Genomic DNA, 23,492 nt, shown 5'->3' with positions numbered 1-23,492 from the left:
AACTGACCCAGTGGCTACAACCGGGCCGTTGGACTTGCGCTGAAGGGACCGACTTGCGTTTTAACGGTCGTGAGACCTTGGTCCAGGGTTTCTTGCGAGAAACACCTTCCGAAGACGAGGTATAAATGGGCTCTCTCGTCTTAGTTGGGTAGGAGCGATCTTGGTTAGATACGCCCGATACCACGGAGGGAACGTCTGTTCGCTGATTAAAGCCTCTCGAACCCATTTGTCGTACGACATTGCTTCTCCCCTGGACTTGGGAGCTTGCAAGAGGTCCCGGACTAGGAGGACGACAGGCACGAACAGACGAACCCTCAAGCGCAACACTATCCACAACACTAACACTTGGCACTTTAGCATTTCCCACTGCACTTTTGCACTTAAGCTCCTTCACATCCGCCATGAGCTGATTACGGTCACTAGCAAGGGACTCAACTCTCTCACCCAGAGCCTGGATGGCACGCATCATATCAGCCATCGATGGTTCCTGAGTGCCAGGAGGGGGGTTAGGAGCAACCACTACAGGGGAAGGAATAGGTTGTGGGGCATGAGGAGAGGATATATCAACAGAACGAGAAGAACTTCTCCTAACTCTATCTCTCTCTAGCCTACGTGTATACTTTTGGAATTCGATAAAATCGAATTCCGAAAGGCCAACGCACTCCTCACACCGATCTTCCAATTGACAGGTTTTATCCCGACAATTGGAACAAACAGTGTGAGGGTCGATAGAGGCCTTCGGAAGACGCCTTGAACAGTCCCTAGCATTGCACTTCCTAAATTTGGGGACTTGTGAAGGGTCAGCCATTTTGAATTGGTCAAAGGGGAATTCAAAAAACTATCAAAAAGTCATCAACAAAGAATCCGTTATCAAAAAGAGTTCAAGGATTTGTGTGAAGAGAAACCCTGCACAGCGAAAGCTCAAAACTAGAATAAAGTACTTCACCAATTAGATGTGAAAAAACTCCAGTTTAGCAACAGCGAGTAAGTACGTCTTGTCGACACCTCGACAGAGAGAAAATTGAGTCTCTGTTTACATTGAGAGCTGGGTATCTGGGCGACAGATGGCGCTGTTGGGCACACCCGCAACCCGTGTAGCGATCGCTGGCGAGTTTATACCGTAGAGTTGTCTGTCGAGCAACAGAGTTGCAGCTATATAATCACCGGCTAAGTTAAATATTGAAAAAATAGGATTGAAACGACAGTCAGAAAAAGGGCATTCGGGAGCCTTTGTAGTCGTTGGGACAGACTGGGTGTAAAATATCAAAATTTATGCCTGAAAACCCAATAAATATATGATACAGTACTTTTATTTCTAGCCAAATACATGAACTATATATTACTCCTACTTGCTATTTTGTGTTTTGTGCATTTCTGACCATGATCATTGGGGCAAACCACCTGTTTATTAGTTTCTGGACCCCCTTATGTAAAGACAATTATGGATGACCCCAGTGGGAAACCAGAGTATTTTGGGAGGGGAAATGCCGATAAACAAGTGATTTGCATCAATAATAATTGTCAGAAATGCAAAATAAACACAAGATAACCAATTGGAAAAAATATATGGCTCATGTAAGTGGCTGAAAATCAAAGTACCCTTATCATTTATGAATCCCTTCTAATGTTTTTTGTTCGACCGTAGCTCGCTATGCTCACAAAATTAACATTACATCACTGCTCCTATGTTCTGGCAAGCGATAAATGTTGAGCTGCACTCGTACGCCTCGTGGATCCTTATTTCGAGATATTTTTTACTTTCACATGAGCAACAATAGCTATACACTGACATAGATGAAATTACATTAAATTCTGAAATAGATTTTACTTCCCTCCTCGAGATATCTTTATGTGATGGTGGTAAAACTGAAACTAAGGGGAGAGTGGAAAAACAATGGCTGTCGTAGAACAACATCCAGGAACATGTGCATAAATATTTGGAAGCTTGTATCTGGTTAAAAAAGCAAAGTAATGATGCATCATACAAAAAAACAGAACAGCTGGCAAAAGCAAATTCAAGCGCAATAACTCACTAGCAGTCTCCCAAATGCAAACAATACTATTAAAGTGAGAAATAGACTTCAAATTTTAATCGACAAATATGTGTTATTATGCCTCTGCCCCATAAAAACATAAAGAAAAATGCCAAACTAACCTGCACTTGTCCATTTCATATAGCAAATTCCAGTTTCGCTAGTAATTAAAGCATCATATATTAACCAAAACCCAGAATTCAAATGGGAAACCAATCACAAGAACACCACTTAATACAAGGTTCCCCACCTAGGATCTGTATCCTTACCTATTTGGGGGACTACGCTCCCCTGCGACCAAAAGGCCCCGTAGACTGGCATATCCTTAGCTTATAAGATTAAGTGTTAGCATCTCAATCAGCTTCAATCCTGGCAAAGCAACACTAAATCATATATCTTAATTCGTGAAACTTGCTTCACACGATAGTATTTCAGACCAAGATAAACAACTTAATTATAAATAATATTGAATTGACAAGCAATAAAGTTTACAACTGTGCAAAAGAATAGCATTCGCACCTATATTCATGCCATGTATTTGTTTTGAGGTATATGTATAATAGGAGCCACCTGTATGTATTATTGTGTCTAACTTAGAATACGGAAGTGTAAGGGGGGTCGCAGGGGGCGTTAGCCCCCCTTTAGGTAAGTAAGTAAGTGCATGGCTTGTATGTTAGTTTAGGGGAAAAGTTGGTAAAGTTTTACTGTATAACAGATTCTCAGGAAAGTTTAGGTTAGCTGATGTCCATTTTTAATCAATGCGTGTCGAACTGGCCGCTGACATACAAAGGTTCCTTATTTTTCAAATAGTTTTTGTTCTATCAAAAGTAGAAATTTTGGTTTCATTGTATATTATTCCATGGTAATGTAACCTAGGAAAAAAACTACTGTTTCTTATAGAAAAAATTACGCTCTCTTCGAAAATGACACTCGTTCCCGTCGCAAATTAATAGTTTCAGTAATAAATATACATCTATATCCTCCAATAATGGGGGACCCCCAGTGGGAACTCGGGGTTTTGGGTGGGGAAAACATACTGGGGAATCGATATATAAACGTAAAAAAAGCCTTTTCTTCTCTAAACATTACCTTCTTGAAATTATAATAACTGGAGGAAAATACAAAACAGTATATCTGAATAAACTTTGGAGGCGCCGTTGCAAAGATTGTGTCATGAAAAAATACAGTAACCAGCGCTGCCAACGTCCGATGTAGATCAAATGTTATTTTGTGACCTGTCATACTACTAGGCTAGGTTAGGTGGGTTTGTTAGGTTCTGTGCCCTTTTTGTACATTTTATATATTGAGTAAAACTTATATGGAGAAATTATTTAATATATGGAAATATCTATCATTACTATCTTTAGTAATGTCAACGTGCCGTTGGTAACTCTGTGTACCATACGTCAACGTTGGTAACACTGTGTATTATTGGTAACGTTGCTAATGTTATCGTTCGTTCGTAAGAGAAGTGACACCGTTCATCTTAAAGTTATCCGAATAGGTTGATCTGTTTGATTCCGATTGAAATGAACATCAAATTCGCTTAATTCACGTTATTTACTATAGGAAAACAATTATATATCGTTTCCCCAGTATGTTTTCCCCACCCAAAACCCCGAGTTCCCACTGGGGGTCCCCCATTATCGTAGGATATAGATGTATATATATTTCTGAAACTATTCATTTGCGACGGAAACGAGTGTCATTTTTGTAGAGATCGTAATTTTTTCTGTAAGAAACAGTAGTTTTTTTTCCTAGGTTACATTACCATGGAATAATATACAAAATTACCGAAATTTTGACATCCATCCAAAGTAAAGTACTACAAAGAAAAAAAAATAGAAAAGTCTCACCATCTTCATATTCGCTATTAAGCAAGTTTCTTCTCTCCATGATCATGTTATCCTCCATCAAAATGTGTAGATGACCGGATGGCATAAGCTAGGATATAATAGACTGTAAGATAACAACAACCGGTTTCGTAAATAAAATAAACTAGATTCACCCGTAAACTTATGATTACACAACAAGTCTAGTTTGTCAAGGTTTTAATCAACTAGTGAAGAACCTATATGAGAGGGTTTTGTAATCCAAAATACTCATCCAGTTCTTCCATGACAATTAATAGAAAAAATCTTCATATAAAACTGGATTTTCATTTTGTAGGACATTTCAATGTTGTGTTTATTGTCCACAGCGATGACACTTTGAAGACTGCCATGTCAACAGAACAACCTTGTATTGTACTTAACATATAAGACGTCATCAGTTGACGTCAAATTGTAAGTTCTAAGTTTGGAAGGTAACATAATAAGAAGGTATCAAAAGATTAAAAAAAAAAGTATCTATGATTTGAAGTTCATCAGATTATATTTAATAGAAAAATAAAGGAAATTAACATCTAATTGTCGGCAAAGTTTACATGTACTTTTCAGTTTTTATAAAGCATACATCAATTTCTTTGTTTACATTATTCTTCTCCCATCCAGTATATGGGATGAAAAGGCAAATTGCCCAATACCTCAGCCTGAAAGGAGGATTTAAAAAAAGAACGAAGGTAACACGTACCATAAAAATTGAAAAATATATGAAAAGTGAAAAATTTATTTCATAAATGTAAGAACGGTTAAATAAAAATTAAGATCTATGGAGGAGATAGTAAACACAACTACTAGCTCACAATAATTTCTCTGACTAAAACACATTTAGGAAAAGAAGAAAAAAAATGAAAGAGATATAAAATTATGAGAATAACAGAAACGAAGGCAGACAGAAAATATTGATACGAGTTAAAGAAAAACTTGAAAATATAGCAGTTGAAGTGAATAGAGAGAATATAAAACATGAAGCACTCCGGATAAAGATAGACAAAGGTCGCATCGAGATTAGATTAGATTTATTGTGTGGTCCACAAGAGGTTAACAAGACCAAGAAAGGAAAGGACGAGGATTTGAAAAGTAATGAAAGAAGAAATCGAGAAGGCAGATAAGATTCGAGAAAAATTACTAATAATGGGATATTCTAATAATAAAACAGGAAAGCAAATCGTGGGAAATAAGACAGAAGTTTCATTACAACTAGAATAAAATGTGAATTTAAGGATTCTCAATATTAAAGAAAAAAATAGAGGAAACGTAAAATCAACAATACCAGACTGAAATAACTGGAATAGAGGATAAGGAAGGAGTTAATAATGTCCACATAGATGTAGAGAAAATAATAACACCCTACAGAATAACAGATAAGATTGCATGCACAGAGCATAGTGTCATGACAATTGAAATAGACTGGCAAACAATAGATAAGAAGAGCAGAATTCTGGTCTTGAAAATGTTTAAGAATGAGAATGAAGTTGCCGGGCTACTGAAAATCATCAAAGGTAGGGGGAAGATAAATTAGAATGATAAAATAATGCCACACGGTTAATATGATTAAGGAAAATATTCAGTAAGAAAGTCGCTAAAAAAATCAACGAAATAATGAAAAGAATTCGAACGTTAATGAAGACGAAAAGGAAAGTAAAGAAGATGAGATTGAAGGAAATTAATTAAGGAAATAAACGACCCTATAACGCTAAAAGAAAAAAACCTGATAGAAAGATATATATTAAAAGATAATGCAAACAGCGGATGAAGTACAAATAAAAGGTGGAGCAGCATTCTGATATATATATATATATATATATATATATATATATATATATATATATATATATATATATATATATATATATATATATATATATATATATATATATATATATGTGTGTGTGTGTGTGTGTGTGTGTGTGTGTGTGTGTGTGTGTGTATGTAAGTATGTATGTATGTATGTATATAGATAGATAGATAGATAAATAGGTATATGTATAAGACGTGTACGATTACTGCCATCAGAAATAAAAAAAATGGAGTTACCGTAGAAATACTGAGGATATTGAATAAAAAGAATTTTAATTTTGATATACAATCCTGTTTACGTTGGAAATGGGTAATACAAAAGTGGAGAGATAAGCTGGAAAAAGAATAATGAATTGGAATTCAAGTGGCTGATGGAAAAAAAAGTGAACTAGAAAAAAAAAGATGAAGTAATGAAGGCAATTCAACAAGAAGTAGATGCAATAATACTATCTTTTAAGAAATAAGAATACAAGAGACAGACAATTAATGGGAAATGAAATGATGTAAAAAAACGGTAAATAAATGAAGAATAGCGTGAGAGAAATTAAAAGTGAAATTAAAGAGAGAATAGATATACCAAATGAATGGGATGAATTAGAAATATTATCAATGGGCAAATCTAATGGTAGCAAATTAGATAATGACAACAAAAGAGGACTATTTTTTACGAACACACTTATGAGATGTTTGAAAAACTAACTTGAGGATAAGATTTAATGAGAAAAATAGTTGATTTCAGTGTGGAAGGATAGGGGATAGATCTACAGCAGATCCCCTCATCATACTGAATGCTGTTATAGATTTGCAGGATGCTATAAGCCCAAGGGCTCCAACAGGGAAAATAGCCTAGTGAGGAAAGGAAATAAGGAAAAACTACTAGTGAAGTTTAAGAACAATAGTAACATTAAAGTAAATCTTTCATATATTAATTATAAAACCTTGAAAATAACAAGAGGATAAAAACTTCAAAACAACAAGCGGGAGAGAAACAAGATAGAATAGTGTGCCTAAGTGTACCCTCAAGCAAGTGATCTCTAAACCAAGACAGTGGAAGACTGTGGTATAAAAGCTATGGCACTACCCAAGACTAGAGAACAATGGTTTGATTTTGGATTGTCCTCCTAGAAGAGCTACTTACCATAACTGAAGAGTCTCTTCTACCGGTAACCCAGAGACAAGTAGCTACTGAACAATTACAGAGCAGTAGTTAACCTCTTGAGAGAAGGATTGTTTGGTAATTTCATTGTTGTCAACTGTACGAGGAAAGAGGAAAATGAGTAAAGAATAGGCCAGAATATTGTGTGTATGTGTTGGCAAAGGTGAAATGAGCAGTAACGAGAGAGAGAGAGAGAGAGAGAGAGAGAGAGAGAGAGAGAGAGAGAGAGAGAGAGAGAGAGAGAGAGAGAGAGAGAGAGAGAGAGAGAGAGAGAGAGATCCAATGTAGTACTGTCTGGCTAGTCAAAGAACCCAATAATTCTCTAGTGGTAGTATCTCAACGGGGGCTGGTGCCTTGGGCAACCTACTACCTACGATCGACATCACATGCTTCCCATTTTCCGATAGCAGTGATGCTGAACTAGATAGAACATTCCTTATATGCCTATGTCATTTTTCAGTGGACTAGGCGTAGGCTTACCCCATAAAAGACCTCTTGAGTAAGGGTACATGTACCGCATGAAAGACCTCTTGTGTAAGGGTACACGTACCCCAGGTCGATGACATTGATTTTTTTTTTTGGGGGGGGGGGTAATATATCTGAAATGTTTAATTTCGTTTGACGTTATTATTACTTTCATCACGTCTTTACTTTAACACCTTGACATAATACATACACTAATTCATCTATCATAATTTATCTACATAAACAATTCATCTACATATAGTTTGTCTACAACAATTTATCTACTGTAAAATTTCATCCCTTGCTATTTAAATTATATTTGAAAATTTACTAGAGATACCGAGAACTGTTAGTGTTAAAAGAGCACTTATAGACGTTTTTATGATGAAAAATACCATGACATGATGTATTGTTTATTACTTATTTTGTAGTTTATCTATTTCCTTGTTTTCTTTCCTCACTAGGCTATATTTCTCTATTGGAGCCCTTGGGCTTATAACATCCTGCTTTTCCAACCAGGGTTATAGCTTAGCTTGTCATAATAATAATAATAATAATAATAATAATAATAATAATAATAATAATAATAATAATAATAATAATAATAATAATAATAACAATGCTACCGTGATAACCTGTTGATACCTATGGTGGCAACACTAACCGCATACGAAGAATGGCGGGAAATTTCAGCACTGCACCTACATATAATAGGCCTATGTATGCAATAGGTCACATTTCATGAATGAGGCATGTGTCATGTATAAAGGCAGACCATGGACTGACCATTGGGAGGACAAGCAGGCTACCTTATAATATTTTTAGCTATATTAATGAAAATCATAAAAGTATTCAAGAGATAATATCATTCATTTTTGTTATCATGTTATTGTGAGACCAATCAATTCCCGTGCGGTTTTCCATTTAGATCAGATTAAGAGGTTGTTATTATTATTATTATTATTATTATTATTATTATTATTATTATTATTATTATTATTATTATTATTATTATTATTATTACTAGCTAAGCTACAACTCTAGTTGTAAAAGCAGGTTGCTATAAGTCCAAGGGCTCCAACAAGGAAAAATAGCCTAGTGAGGAAAGGAAGTAAGGAAATAAATAAACTACAATAGAAGTAATGAAAAATTAAAATGAAATACTTTGAGAACAGTGACAACATTAAGATTGACTTTTCATATATAAAACAAAAACTCTTGAAAGTAAAATGGAATGTGTTGATTTATTTCGTTATTCTATTTATTGCTACTTCAGTCAAAATAGAATGAATCAAAGCCATTACATGGAATTTTGTAGGCAGTAAATCTTTAGTAATGAACCTAGTTAAAGTATTTTTTGGGGGTTGGAGATATTAGAATTACATACATAAAAACAATATATATATATATATATATATATATATATATATATATATATATATATATATATATATATATATATATATGTATATATATATATATATATATATATATATATATATATATACACACATATATATATATATATATATATATATATATATATATATATATATATATATATATATATATATATATATATATATATATAGGGTAAATCAAGACACACAAATAGCGTTCTTGCATAATTCTTTTATTATCACATTTACTATGAAATATATCCACAGCTTTAATCATTTTAGCAAAAGTATAAATTTAGAGCAGAAATCTTTTAAATTCATTATTCATCACGACTGACAACACAAAATGTTTTATGGAACAATAGAGAAATGGATATTGTGTTTATATGGCCTAAAACAGTAGGCCTATTCACCACGACAGACAACACAAAAGGCACTAGGGAACAATAGAGAAATGGATGTTGTGTTTATAATATCGCCTAAAACAGTAGGACTAATGCAAAGAGGAAATTGTTATATAAACGACTACATAAGACATAAGACGAACTAGATTAAGCAAAGTTAATAACCCTTATGTGGTATGTTTTTTTTTTTTTAATCGGGAGAAATCACACTTTCTTGAGGGTACACTCGGGCACACTATTCTATATTATTTCTCTTACTCCTGATTTTTTTTAGTCTTATACTACCGCTAGAGAGTTATGGGGTCTTTTGACTGGCCAGACAGTACTACATTGGATCCTCCTCTCTGGTTACGGTTCATTTCCCCTTTGCCTACATACACACTGAATAGTCTGGCATATTCTTTACATATTCTCCTCTATCCTCATACACCTGACAACACAGATTACCAAACAATTCTTCATCACCCAAGGGGTTACTGCGCTGTAATTGTTCAGTGCCACTTTCCTCTTGGTAAGGGTAGAAGAGACTCTTTAGCTATGGTAAGCAGCTCTTCTAGGAGAAGGACACTCCAAAATCAAACCACTGTTCTCTAGTCTTGGGTAGTGCCATAGCCTCTGTACCATGGCCTTTCACTGTCTTGGGTTAGAGTTCTCTTGCTTGAGGGTACACTCGAGCACACTCTCCTATCTTATTTCTCTTCCTCTTGCTTTGTTAAAGTTTTTATAGTTTATATAGGAGATATTTATTGTTGTTACTCTTCTTAGAATATTTTATTTTCCTTTTTTCCTTTCCGCACTGAGCTATTTTCCCTGTTGGAGCCCCTGGGCTTATAGCATACTGCTTTTCCAACTAGGGTTGTAGCTTAGTAAGTAATAATAATAATAATAATAATAATTTATATGTGAAAGATCGATTTCAATGTTGTTCCTGTTCTTAAAGTGTTTTATTTTATTTTTTCATTACTTCTTTTGTAGCTTATTTGCTCACTTCCTCTCCTCACTAGGATATTTTTTCCATGTTGAAGCCCTTGAGCTTATATCATCCTACTTTTCCAGGTAGGGTTGCAGCTTAGCTAATAATAATAATAATAATAATAATAATAATAATAATAATAATAATAATAATAATAATATTAATAATAATAATAATAACACTGTATTCCCTATAGCTATCATTCATTTTTTATCACACTCCGTCTCAACATTTGCAAACATTCAATGTATCACTACCATTTTGTATATTATTTTCAACAGCAATGCCAAATTTCTTATTTTGTTACCGCCAGGGGTCACCAACCTTTTCAGCTAGAAGAGACATTTATTTAGAAAAAAAGAAAAATGTGGTGGTGTCAGAGCTGCCAAAAAAAAAAAAAAATAATAAAAAAATAAATAAATAAACGGTCCCTTTACGTCAATAGGATGGTGATGAGATATAGGCCTAGAATCAAAATCTACTATACTTAAGACATAAGATATCTGCCCAAAATAGTTTGAGATGAAAGGACAGGGTTGTATTTTCATTTCTGAAATCTTGGGAACGTCCTTTAAAATCTGCTTCCATTTTCAAGAAAGCGATTTTATGGCATCAACATCAAACGCACAATCTGCCGATTCTCTGTAGGCCTATTTCTTAAAAGATGGAAAGTGAACAAACTTTCTTTTATAAGATCTCTGACAAGCACTGCAAGCTTTCTTTCAAATGATAACAGTTCTTCTAGAAGGCATAAAGCAGTATTTCCTTTTCATTTAACTTCAGATTAAGATTATTCAAATGTGTAATTATTTAACATTTTAAGTTTTGGAAACTATTCACATGTAATTACAAATCAGTTAATTTGATGCTGATGATATGCCTTCGAAATTGAATAAAAATTGAATCAAATATTGTCTATAAAGTAAAATGTGACACAATTTATTGGTTTTAAATGGGGAAAAAAAGTTGATTAAGTGTTTCGAGTCGCAATAGTATCTCGAAAGATCCACTTGTGCCTGAGATAACTTCTTATCCCATGTTTTTTTGCAGAACTCAAACGAATTATGATAGATAACGATATGGTAGAATCACTAAGTTAATGACACAAAATGTGAAGGAATAATTACAATTGACTTAAAATGCGTCAGTCTACGTGAAAGAAAATATCACAACGAACAGATTCAGTATTACCTTTACCCTTAACTGACATGGCGGCCGACGATTTAAACATCGGCGTAGCCTACAGCGTGTTTTTTAAGTGTTTGTGATTGCTAGAAAAAAAAAACAATCTTTATCAGAAAAGATAATGGCAAGAGATAATCTCTGATACTATAACGGCCAGTGATATTCCAGAGCTTTCCTATTAATTCGGTTATCTAATTATTGTGTCGGTTTTGCAATGAGACGGCAGGTTCTTTCGTCCGTTTGTTTTAGATTGTTTTCCCTTAATGCAAGCCACGGGCTCTTGCGTTCACAGGATTCACATTGGCGTTTGTTGTGAGATGGCAAGGAGGCTGACCCGACTGAGTACCACAAGTTCACAAAGGTTATCGCCTGATATCAGTCAGCAGATCATGACTAAAAAAATATCGTATATTATATACTCACTCCTCAGATTATATAAGTATATAAGGTAATAATCAAAGGGGCAGATCATGCATTGGTTAAAGAAAAAAAAAATCAATTAAATCCCCTTAGTTTCAGAGCATATTGACAAGTACTGAATATGATGCTTGGTGAATAAAAAGAAAAAATAGAAAAAGCCAAAAAAATCAACTTCAATTTCAACAAATTGGCTACATGTAACATACATTATCAGTATCATCATCTCCTCCTACGCCTATTGACGCAAAGGGCCTCGGTTAGATTTCGCCAGTCGTCTCAATCTTCAGCCTCTAAATCAATACATCTCCATTCACCATCTCCTTCGCGTTTCATAGTCCTCAGCCATATAGGCCTGGGTCTTCCAACTTTTCTAGTGCCTTGTGGAACCCAGCCGAACGTTTCGTGAACTAATCTCTCTTGGGGAGTGTGAAGAGCATGCCCAAACCATCTACATCCACCCCTCACCATGATCTCATCCACATATGGCACTTGAGTAATCTCCCTTATACTTTTATTTCTAATCCTGCCCTGCCATTTAACTCCCAATACCCGTCTGAGGCTTTGTTTCAAATCTACAAAATCTATTGGAGATTGTTTCTTTGTCATACCATGACCCATGTCCATACAGTTTTAGTGATCCCAATAAACTGATATATAGACCGATTTTTATATGTAATTTCATGCGATTTGATTTTCAAATTTTGCTTAACCTAGCCATTGTCTGATTTGTTTTTTTCAATCTTTCCGTAAAACTAATTCTAAAGACCTTGTATTGGAGATCATAGTTCCTAAATACTTGGATGATACTACCTCATTAATCCTTCCTTCTTCCAATGATATCTTATCTTCCATTGCATACTTCATTCTCATCATCTCTGTCTTTCTTTTATTTATCTTGAGTGCAACCTCATGTGATATTTCATGCATTCTGGTTAGCAAGCATTGCAAATCCTGTTGTGTTCTGCTAATAAGGAAAGCGTCATCAGCATACTCTAGGTCTGCTAATTTCCTATCACCAATCCGGTCCAATCCTTCTCCACCATATCCGACTATTCTGCACATTACAAAATCCACGAGGAGGATAAAAACCCATAGGTGACAACACATTCCTTTGGAGTAGTCCGCTGTTCACTGGAAATTCATATGATAGGACTTCACTAACATTAACTTTGTGCTTGCTATGCTCATGAACGGACTTAATCTAATTAACACATTTAAGAGGAATTCCATAGTAACGCAGGAGTCTTCATGAAATTGGCCGGTACACACTCAAAGGCTTTTTCATAGTCCGCAAATGCCATCAAAAGTGGATTTCTATATTCTACACATTACTGTACGTGACTCAAAATGAAAATTTTGTCAGTACAACTTCTACCTTTTCTAAATCATGCTTTTTCATCTCTAAGTTTTTCGTCAATCTTTCTCTCTGGTCTCTTTAGAATAAGCGTTCCATATATTTTCATATCAACTGACGTAAGTGTGATGCCTCTGTAATTATTGCAATAAGTCAGGTCTCTTTTTTTTTTTTTGCTATTTTGCACTAACACTTCTAACTCCCATTCATCAGGTTTTGCCTCTTCATGCCACATTCTACAAAACAATCTTGTAAATATTCTGGGGGTCACTTCATTTTCAGGTAGTATAATCACAGCAGTTATTCCATCGTATCCATGGGCTTTCCATCTCCTGAGTTTTAGATAATAGCTTCGACTTCAAACACACTGAATTCATTCATGGACACATTAAGGTCTCCATAGTCTTCAGGTATATCAATCAAACGATTCCCTTCGTATCTCCTATCCATGGCCTCACTAAAGTGTTCCATCCAAAGTTGTCTTTATTATGGGTTTACATAATTACACGAGATAACTCACCTTGTAACACATACAGTATATATAATATAATATAATATAATATAATATGATATAATATAATATAATATAATATAATATAATATAATATAATATAATGTAATATAATATAATATAATATAATATAATATAATATAATATAATATAATATAATATAATATAATATAATATAATATAATATTTGACGTCTTTGAGCTACTTGGGTTTATAGTACAGTAGCTTGTTTCCCATATGTCAAATTGTTTTAGATTATGAAAAAGTAATAGAGGAAAACAATAGCTTGTGAACAAATACCAAAGATGTTTTAAAAGCTAACTATAATCAACTTCATCTACAACAGAAATAAGACATCTTCAGATGTGCAATCCTAGGGTTTAGTCAAGGAGGTAATATGTTAATATCTTCCATTGCAGGAATGGTAAGCATACTTTGACGGCTGCTTTTCCGGTCCTATACAGCAGGGGAACCCCATTCTCTACAGGACCTCCACTGTCGTTTTACCTTGTTCGTTCAGAGTATTTAACGTTTCATATCACGTATTGTGCATTTACTGTTAAATCGTCATTGTCAAACGACTCGCAGATTAAGAATAGTCTTCAGTTTCCTCTTGAAAGACTTAATGTCTGCAATCATTCGGATGTTTCGCGGGAGCTTATAATATAGTCTCGGGGCCGCACATTTAAAGTTTCTGGAGCCCACAATAGACATATATCTAGGTTCCAATAGTTTGAAACCATCTTACTTGTTTACTTGTTTTGGGTTTAAATCCAACCCTCCACTGAAGTCGAGTGAACTACTTCTCGGGCGGGTCCATATTAATCATCTAACGAAACATTTTCATTATAACATACAATTCTTTGATTGTAGCATCTTCCAAATCATATGATCTTGTGAAAAGTAACTATTTTCGTGTCGACGAGATTTGTTAGCTGCGCAATATGTAGCAATTCTCTTAGGTATTTTGGACGACCGGTTCTGATAACTTGGTGAGTTATTGTAGGCTATATATCTTAAATTCAATTCTCGCTTAAATCGACAGCCAGTGTAAATCAATTAGTGATCCTTTCTCTAGGTGGGACACCTTTTGTCAGTCTTGCTCCTCTGTTTATTATGTTTTGTAATTTCTTAAGTTGCATTCTTGATAAATTGTAATAGATGGAGTTGCAGTAGTCAATCTTGGTAATAACACAGTCTATCACAAGTTTCTTTGCAGAATTTTCATCCAGGTACTATTTTTTTTTATATAAATGTAATATTTCTTAGATGATAACCAGCTGTTTTTTTACTACATTATTTATTTGAGCATTGAGAGACAGGTTAGTCAAGAAATACACATAGATCACGAACTTTACTAGAGTCAGCTTATAATGTTTCCTCATTTTGAAAACCAGACGAGATAGGTTGAACTAATCTTTTATGAAAGACATTGATTTTTTGAAAAACTTGTGTTCGTAAACTATTCACTAAAAGCCTGATTTAATTTTTATTTCTAATTTCTATTTATTTATTTACTTCTAATGGCAACTTTCCGTGCCTGTAAGCTCTATGTCAAATGAAGCCTTTTGGGGAATAATTTACTGAACAAAAGTTTTTTTTTTCAGAGCCAAGCACTTTCCTTATAAGACTAGTCATTTTTATATACTCCAGATTTTTAAATGATAAAAAACTTACCCTTTAACATTTCTTATAAGAGATAATAAATAACTTGTCTTACGCCAGGATTGCACAACTTATGACGTAGCCTATCATTTCCGTTATAGAATAAGGTAATTCTAATTAGCTATTCAAATATATAGTATTCAATGTTATGAATAAATCCTTTCCAGTTCTCTAACTACAGCCTGAGAAGGGTGTGATTAAAAACAAATTATATTTATTGAATAAATATTTCAATGATTAACTGGCAGGTTGAGCTGTTTACCTATTCATCTTCTACGTAAGTAGGTTACTTTGTAGACTTTCCTGTCCTGACTTGCCGTACATAAAGTGTACTTTAAGTAAGATTAAGTGTCATGTTTTTGGATTCTCTTTAATAATTTTACATTTGATCTCTGGGAGATAGAGATTCCACAAAACAAAATCATATAAAATGATCTTTCATTGGAAAATATAAGTTATTATTCATTAACAAGAGAAAGTTCGCTAATAATGGCTTATTAGTTAAAAATATGCCAAATAAACTTAATAATTCGAACAAAGAAATAGAGTAAACTTTTGGTACGTCGTGCAGTCCGGTCAAGGTTTTTCTTCAACATGAAATGTTCAAAGTGCAAAGATAGGAGATAAGTAAAAACACACCACATTTTGCTTAGAAATCGGAAGAGAAGATTTCAAAGTTTGTCAAATTTCTTTGTATAGTTCGTCTGTGACTTAAATAATAATAATAATAATAATAATAATAATAATAATAATAATAATAATAATAATAATAATAATAATAACAACAACAATAATAATAATAATAATAATAATAATAATAATAATAATAATAATAATAATAATAATGATAATTTAAATTATAACAACAACAATAATAATAATAATAATAATAATAATAATAATAATAATAATAATAATAATAATAATAATAATAATAATAATAATAATAATACACGAAGTAGGAAGTGGAGAGACAGAAAACATCGCTCATTTCTTAATCTACTGTCAATACCTCAGCAAAAAGAGAAAAAAAAAACAATAAAAAATATTAGTAGAAACTAGTAAAAAATGTGGGTTAGAAATTAATAAAGAAAAGAGTAATATTATGATTTACAATATGAAAGAAAAGCCAGATAACATAGAGGGAATCAAAGTAGTAGAAAGTTTGACATACTTAGGAATAAAGCTAGACAATAGTAGGAATATATTTAAAACTCAGAAAAGGGTAATGATAGAAAAGGCACAAAAATTAGCTAATTTAACATATTCGGTTATAGAGAAAAGTTGCAATAAAGTAATGATAGGAAAAACGTTCTGGAAAAGTATTGCTTTACTATCTATTTTGTATGGAACAAGTGTTATAAATCTAACTGAAACTGAAATAGAGAAACTACAAAGAATAGAGAATGGGGTATACAGGAAGATTTTACGTGCCACAAAAAGCACAGCTAATACTGCTCTAAGAGGGGAGATAGGTGCATCTTCTATGAAAGCAAGGGTGATGGATGGGAAGTTGCAGTAAATCGTACCCTGGATGGAAAGAAGGAAATTCTGAAAATAATTATCCAGGATATTCGAGAAAAAGAAGGAAGATGGTGGAAACAACCTGCAAAGTATTTGGAAGAATTAAGTTTAGGCATAAGACAAATAAGAAGAATGAACAAGGCAGAAATAAAAACGGAAACCAGAAAGTGGGATACTGAAAAGTGGAAAGAAGAAATAGAAAGTAAAGTGAGCTTAGAAATATATAGAACGTGGAAGAAAGAAATTAAAGAAGAGTTAATTTATGACAATACATTTGCTTCAGTGATATTCTTTAGAGCAAGAACTAATACGTTAAAACTAAATATTGTAAATAGACACAATGAAGGGAATGTAAACTGTAATTTTTGTGAAAATGAGGAGGAAGATTTGATACATTTTTTATTTTGCCAGGAATATAGAAAAGAAAGGAATGAAGTAATTGAGCTACAACAACCATACGACGAAGACCTAAAGAAAATAGTAGGATTATTTTTATTCAGTGAAACAAATATAGAAAAGAAAAAAGAAGTTTTAAATCTAATGTGGAAGAAAAGACAAAACAGTACAAGAAGATAAACGTTAGAGGCGCCGTTGTAAAGGCTATGCCTCACCCCAGAACCTGAACCTGAACCTGATAAAAGAATTACAGCTGCCATATGAAGATGGAAAGGACATAATATATAATGTTTTATTTAAGGGGAGGGAATAGGAAACGTAAAGAAATAAATATACAAAATGTGGAAAAGGGAAAATAAAACCAAAGAAATATAATAGAAGCGAAAACTAAGGATGTGCCGTTGAAGAGGCAATGCCTTTCCCGCTAAATACTTCGACGTAATTCGCGCCAATTTCGTCAAAATAAAATCCTAAACTTGACAAGTGAACAGTGGACGTGTTATCCTGAGTGTATTTTTCTGTTCTATGCCCTAATTATTTGCTAGCAAATTCATTTAGCAACAGAGTTGTTAAACGTAATTTTATTTTTCACTTCACAAGCTCAAAAGCCAACTTTAATTTAACAGAAAACAGCGATACAGAAACAACAATTATCAACGTATTCATCCTTTTTATTGTAACGAGAATAACCTAGCACAAGCTAGATTTGTCATATTGTGTTTTTTTAGGTAATTGGTATCATGTGGGAATAAATAAAACTTAAATTTAGTCAAGTCCAGGTAAGAAAGGTTAATTCAGTAGGTGAAAATGTAATGTAACCTAGTTCCTTTGTAAGATTAAGTGCAAGAAACAATATTTAGTAAGATTATAGTTACGGACGGAATAGCATTTGGAAAAAAGTATATAGTTTTTCCTGTAGTAATTAATGTGCTTTCCCTGAATTTGACCTTCATTTCAGCAGCAAATAAACCGAAAACCCATTAGACCCTCTAAGAACGGGGATATTTTTAAGAAATTAATGTTTTTTGCTTTGCCGTGTGCTGGCTTCGCTTGCGGAAAAAGAAAAACTTCAATCTCCTATGTACTGGCAAGCAGTACAAGCTGAGCTGTGCATGCTGACCCCCATTGATTATTATTTCTTGGAAATTTTTTTTTTTTTTTTTTTTTTTAAATAAGTATCATTCTCGAAGAAAATGGATGTTTTTCTATAGAAAATACTTGTGTTATAGTAGAAAAGTTTTTTCCGTCCGTAACTATAATACAACCCAATGTTCCTAATGATGAAGAAATGTGTCCCTGGTTCATTTATAAGGTACTTTAAACTGTTCTGGTGCAAATAGTAGTATTATTATACTGTATTACAGGGCAATGTAACCTAGGGAAAAAGCTATTTTTTTCTATCGAAAAAATTCCGCTCGTCGAAAATGACACTCGTCCCCGTTGCAAATGAATAGTTTCAGAAATATATATTTTTCAATATTTAACTTAGCCGGTGATTATATAGCTGCAACTCTGTTGCCTGACAGACAACTCTACGGTAAAAACTCGCCAGCGATCGCTACACAGATTGCGGGTGTGCCCAACAGCGCCATCTGTCGTCCAGATACCCAGTACTCAATGTAAACAAAGACTCAATTTTCTCTCTGTCGAGCTATCGACAAGACGTACTTACACGATCGGTTGTGCGTTCTGTGGACGCTGAGGTAACCTTCTCACGCACACTAGTTGAGAGAGTTCTGCCACCCATGCGTTCCAGTGTGATCTGCCAGCCGCATGTTGACGTTAAGCGACGCACGGAGGTCTCAGTTGACGTTCGGGAGGTTCAACAACCGTCAGAGTTGCTTTGTTTTCACGCGGTGCGTCAACCTCCGCAACCCAGTGTGGTTTCCACTGCGCACCCACATCAGTCCAGACAGTCTGGTGTAGACGCTGTGCGTCCCCGCGCTGCCATGGTTGTTGCCAGCTCACAGACTGGGCAACAGTTCCATGACGTTGCGTCCGGCTCAGTCACGCATGCACCCGTGCGACCGGACTCAGCGAACCAGCCGTTACCCTCTCCGTTGCCGTTTCCTCATCAGTTATCGGATGAGGGACTTTCTGATGATGATGTTGCTGCACACATAGATGAACCACAATCAGAATTGGACGAGCCTAAGTCTACTCAACCCTCTTTGGACTTTAGGAAAGTTTTGGCCATTTTCAAAGAGATGTTTCCGGACCAGTTTGTTTCTGTGGCTCCTCGTTCTCCTCCGTCAGAGTTTGTGTTAGGCATGCCGTCTACCACTCCTGCCTTTATTAGACTCGTCCTCGCACGCTCGTCCAAGAGAGCTTTGCGGGTTATAGGAGAATGGTTGCAGTCCAAGTAGAGTTTAGGGAAGACAGCCTTTTCGTTTCCCCCTGCTAGACTCTCTTCTAGATCGAGCGTCTGGTATGCCACGGGAGAAGTTCTCGGCTTGGGAGTTCCTGCCTCTGCCCAGGGCGACTTCTCAAGCCTGGTAGACTCTCCCCGCCGCCTTGCCATGAGACGCTCAAAGATATGTTGGTCATCTTCGGACCTGGACCACCTTTTGAAAGGTATCTTTAGGGCCTTCGAAGTTTTTAACTTCTTAGACTGGTGTCTAGGAGCCCTAAGCAGAAAGATCTCTCCGACAGAGAAAGAGACTTCCTTGCTCATTATGTCCTGTATGGACAAGGCCGTACGTGATGGGTCTAATGAGCTTGCTGCATCATTTGTGTCCAGAGTCCTTAAAAAGCGTGAAAACCTATGCTCATTCCTTTCAGCTGGAGTTACACCGTGCCAGAGATCCGAGCTTCTTTTTGCTCCTCTTTCCAAGTGCCTTTTTCCAGAAGACCTGATTAAGGAAATAGCCGCTTCATTGATACAGAAGGACACTCACGATCTTGTTGCGTCCTCCGCTCGCAAAGCTACCCCTTTGCCTACCTTGTCAGCTAGACCAAGGATGGACACTCCAGCGTCCCGTTTTATTCCGCCCTTTCGTGGCAGAGCCTCCAGCAGAGGAGGTGCTCGTGCCGAAGGGAAACGAGGAAAGAAGAAAGGAACCAAGTCCTTTAAGGGCAGAGTCTGACTGCCAGCTTCTTCAGACAGCAGTGGGAGCCAGACTCAAGAACTTCTGGCAGACCTGGGAAAAGAGAGGCGCAGATGCACAATCTGTGATGTTGCTCAGAGAGGGGTACAAGATTCCTTTTGTACGGAAACCCCCTCTAGCAACGTCCCCCATCGATCTCTCTCCCAGGTACAGAGAGGAAGACAAGAGACGAGCCTTGAAACAGGAAGTGTCTCTTTTGCTAGAGAAGGGAGCGGTGGTCAAAGTCTCGGACCATCAAACCCCGGGATTCTACAACCGACTCTTCTTGGTGTCAAAGAAGACAGGAGGGTGGAGGCCGGTGCTAGACGTCAGTGCTCTGAATGTCTTTGTCACAAAGCAGACGTTCTCCATGGAGACCACAAAGTCAGTTCTAGCAGCGGTCAGAAGGGAAGACTGGATGGTCTCTTTAGACCTAAGGGACGCCTACTTCCACGTCCCCATCCACCCGGACTCCCAACCTTTTCTGAGATTCGTTTTCGAAAAGGTTGTCTACCAGTTTCAAGCCCTGTGCTTTGGCCTAAGCACAGCTCCTCTTGTGTTTACGAGGCTGATGAGGAATGTAGCCAAATTCCTTCATTTAGCGGACATCCGAGCCTCCCTCTATTTGGACGACTGGCTTCTCAGAGCTTCTTCCAGTCGTCGCTGTCTGAAAGATCTAAAGTGGACTCTAGATCTGACCAAGGAATTGGGTCTCCTTGTCAATATGGAAAAGTCACAAGTGGTCCCATCCCAAACTATTGTGTATTTAGGGATGGAGATTCACAGTCTAGCTTTTCGGGCTTTTCCGTCGGCCCCCAGAACAAGCCAAGCCCAGTTATGCATCCAGAACATGCTGAAGAAGGAACGATGTTCAGTCAGGAAGTGGATGAGTGTGATAGGGACGCTATCATCCCTGGAACAGTTTGTGTCATTAGGAAGACTACACCTCCGTCCTCTTCAATACCACCTAGCATTTCACTGGAAAAAGGACAAGACGCTAGAAGCGGTCTCGATCCCCATTTCCGAGAAGATGAAGTCTTGCCTGACTTGGTGGAAGGACAGTATCAGCCTAAGAGAGGGTCTTCCCCTGGCTGTTCAGACTCCCAACCACGTTCTCTTCTCGGACGCATCGGACGTAGGCTGGGGCGTGACATTAGACGGTCGGGAATGTTCGGGACTATGGAACTCGAGTCAAAGGATAATGCATATCAACTGCAAGGAGCTACTGGCAGTACATCTGGCCTTGAAAAGCTTCAGGTCTCTCCTTCAAGGCAAAGTGGTGGAAGTGAACTCGGACAACACCACTGCCTTGGCGTACATCTCCAAGCAAGGAGGGACCCACTCACTGACGTTGTACGAGATCGCAAGGGACCTGCTCATCTGATCAAAAGGTCAAAACATATCACTAGTAACGAGGTTCATCCAAGGCAACTTGAATGTCATGGCAGATTGTCTCAGTCGGAAGGGGCAAGTAATTCCAACAGAATGGACCCTCCACAAGGATGTATGCAAGAGACTTTGGGCCACTTGGGGCCAACCAACCATAGATCTGTTTGCAACCTCGATGACCAAAAGGCTCCCAATATATTGCTCACCAATCCCGGACCCAGCAGCAATTCATATAGATGCCTTTCTCCTAGATTGATCGCATCTAGATCTATACGCATTCCCACCGTTCAAGATTGTCAACAAGGTACTGCAGAAGTTCGCCTCTCACGAAGGGACAAGGTTGACGCTAGTTGCTCCCCTCTGGCCCGCGAGAGAATGGTTCACCGAGGTACTTCGATGGCTAGTAGACGTTCCCAGAAGTCTTCCTCTAAGGGTGGACCTTCTACGTCAGCCACACGTAAAGAAGGTACACCAAAGCCTCCACGCTCTTCGTCTGACTGCCTTCAGACTATCGAAAGACTCTCGAGAGCTAGAGGCTTTTCGAAAGAGGCAGCCAGTGCGATTGCTAGAGCAAGGAGATCATCCACCCTTAGAGTCTACCAATCGAAGTGGGAAGTCTTCCGAAACTGGTGCAAGTCAGTATCTGTATCCTCGACCAGTACCTCTGTAGCTCAAATAGCTGACTTTCTCTTATACCTGAGAAAAGAACGTTCACTTTCAGCTCCCACTATCAAGGGCTACAGAAGCATGTTGGCATCGGTCTTCCGGCATAGAGGCTTGGATCTTTCCAACAATAAAGAACTACAGGACCTCCTTAAGTCTTTTGAGACCACGAAGGAGCGTCGTTTGGTTACACCTGGTTGGAATTTAGACGTGGTACTAAGATTCCTCATGTCAGACAGGTTTGAGCCGCTACAATCAGCCTCCCTGAAAGATCTCACCTTAAAGACACTTTTCCTGGTATGCTTAGCCACAGCTAAAAGAGTCAGTGAGATTCATGCCTTCAGCAAGAACATCGGATTTTCGTCAGAAAAAGCTACATGTTCACTACAACTTGGTTTTCTAGCCAAAAATGAGCTACCTTCTCGACCTTGGCCGAAATCGTTCGATATTCCCAGCTTATCGAATATGGTAGGCAATGAACTAGAAAGAGTCTTATGCCCTGTGAGAGCTCTTAAGTTCTATTTAAAACGAACTAAACCTTTACGAGGCCTGTCTGAAGCTTTATGGTGTTCAGTTAAGAAACCATCTTTGCCTATGTCAAAGAATGCTTTATCCTATTTTATCAGACTGTTAATACGAGAAGCTCATTCCCATCTGAGTGAGGAAGACCAAGCATTGCTGAAGGTAAGGACACACGAAGTTAGAGCTGTCGCAACTTCCGTGGCCTTCAAGCAAAATAGATCTCTGCGAAGTATAATGGACGCAACCTATTGGAGAAGCAAGTCAGTGTTTGCGTCTTTTTATCTAAAGGATGTCCAGTCTCTTTACGAGGACTGCTACACACTGGGACCATTCGTAGCAGCGAGTGCAGTAGTGGGTGAGGGCTCAACCACTACAATTCCCTAATTCCATACCCTTTTAATCTTTCTCTTGAAAGGTTTTTATTGTTGTTTTTTGGGTTGTCCGGAAGGCTAAGAAGCCTTTCGCATCCTGGTTGATTTGGCGGGTGGTCAAAGTCATTTCTTGAGAGCGCCTAGATTAGGGGTTTTGATGAGGTCCTGTTGTATGGGTTGCAACCCTTGATACTTCAGATCCTAGGGGTCGATCAGCATCCTAAGAGGATCGCGAGGCTCTGTAAGGAAGACGTACTTAAAAGGCAGAGTAATTGTTCAAGTCGACTTCCTTACC

At 36.7% G+C, this 23,492-nt stretch overlaps 2 protein-coding genes across 7 annotated transcripts in view; one reads left to right on the top strand and one right to left on the bottom strand.

The window, feature by feature from the left end:
• LOC137655693 (synaptic vesicle glycoprotein 2B-like) overlaps window positions 1–11,365 on the bottom strand; it is a 132,862-nt gene extending 121,497 nt beyond the window's left edge. The window contains exons 1-2 of one of the 4 annotated variants that reach the window (XM_068389663.1): window positions 3,890–4,281; window positions 2,303–2,402 (exon numbers count right to left, since the gene is read on the bottom strand). In XM_068389663.1, coding sequence (XP_068245764.1) covers window positions 2,303–2,354 — 52 coding nt within the window. In that variant the 5' untranslated portion in view covers window positions 2,355–2,402; window positions 3,890–4,281. Of the gene's footprint in view, window positions 1–2,302; window positions 2,403–3,889; window positions 4,282–11,302 lie in introns of those variants that run through there. The other 3 variants (XM_068389664.1, XM_068389665.1, XM_068389662.1) reach the window with 3 other exon arrangements.
• Window positions 11,366–17,624: 6,259 nt separating this feature from the next.
• The window catches only part of LOC137655692 (TIMELESS-interacting protein), a 53,235-nt gene continuing 47,367 nt past the window's right edge, over window positions 17,625–23,492 (top strand). The window contains exon 1 of one of the 3 annotated variants that reach the window (XM_068389661.1): window positions 17,625–17,842. The gene's annotated coding sequence lies outside the window, so the exon portion shown is untranslated. Of the gene's footprint in view, window positions 17,946–23,492 lie in introns of all 3 variants that reach the window. The other 2 variants (XM_068389658.1, XM_068389660.1) reach the window with 2 other exon arrangements.

The sequence above is a fragment of the Palaemon carinicauda genome, chromosome 16 (genome assembly GCF_036898095.1).
Source record: "Palaemon carinicauda isolate YSFRI2023 chromosome 16, ASM3689809v2, whole genome shotgun sequence".
NCBI lineage: Eukaryota > Metazoa > Arthropoda > Malacostraca > Decapoda > Palaemonidae > Palaemon > Palaemon carinicauda.
Note: the sequence above shows the minus strand (reverse complement) of the source record. Positions and strands in the feature narration are given on the sequence as shown.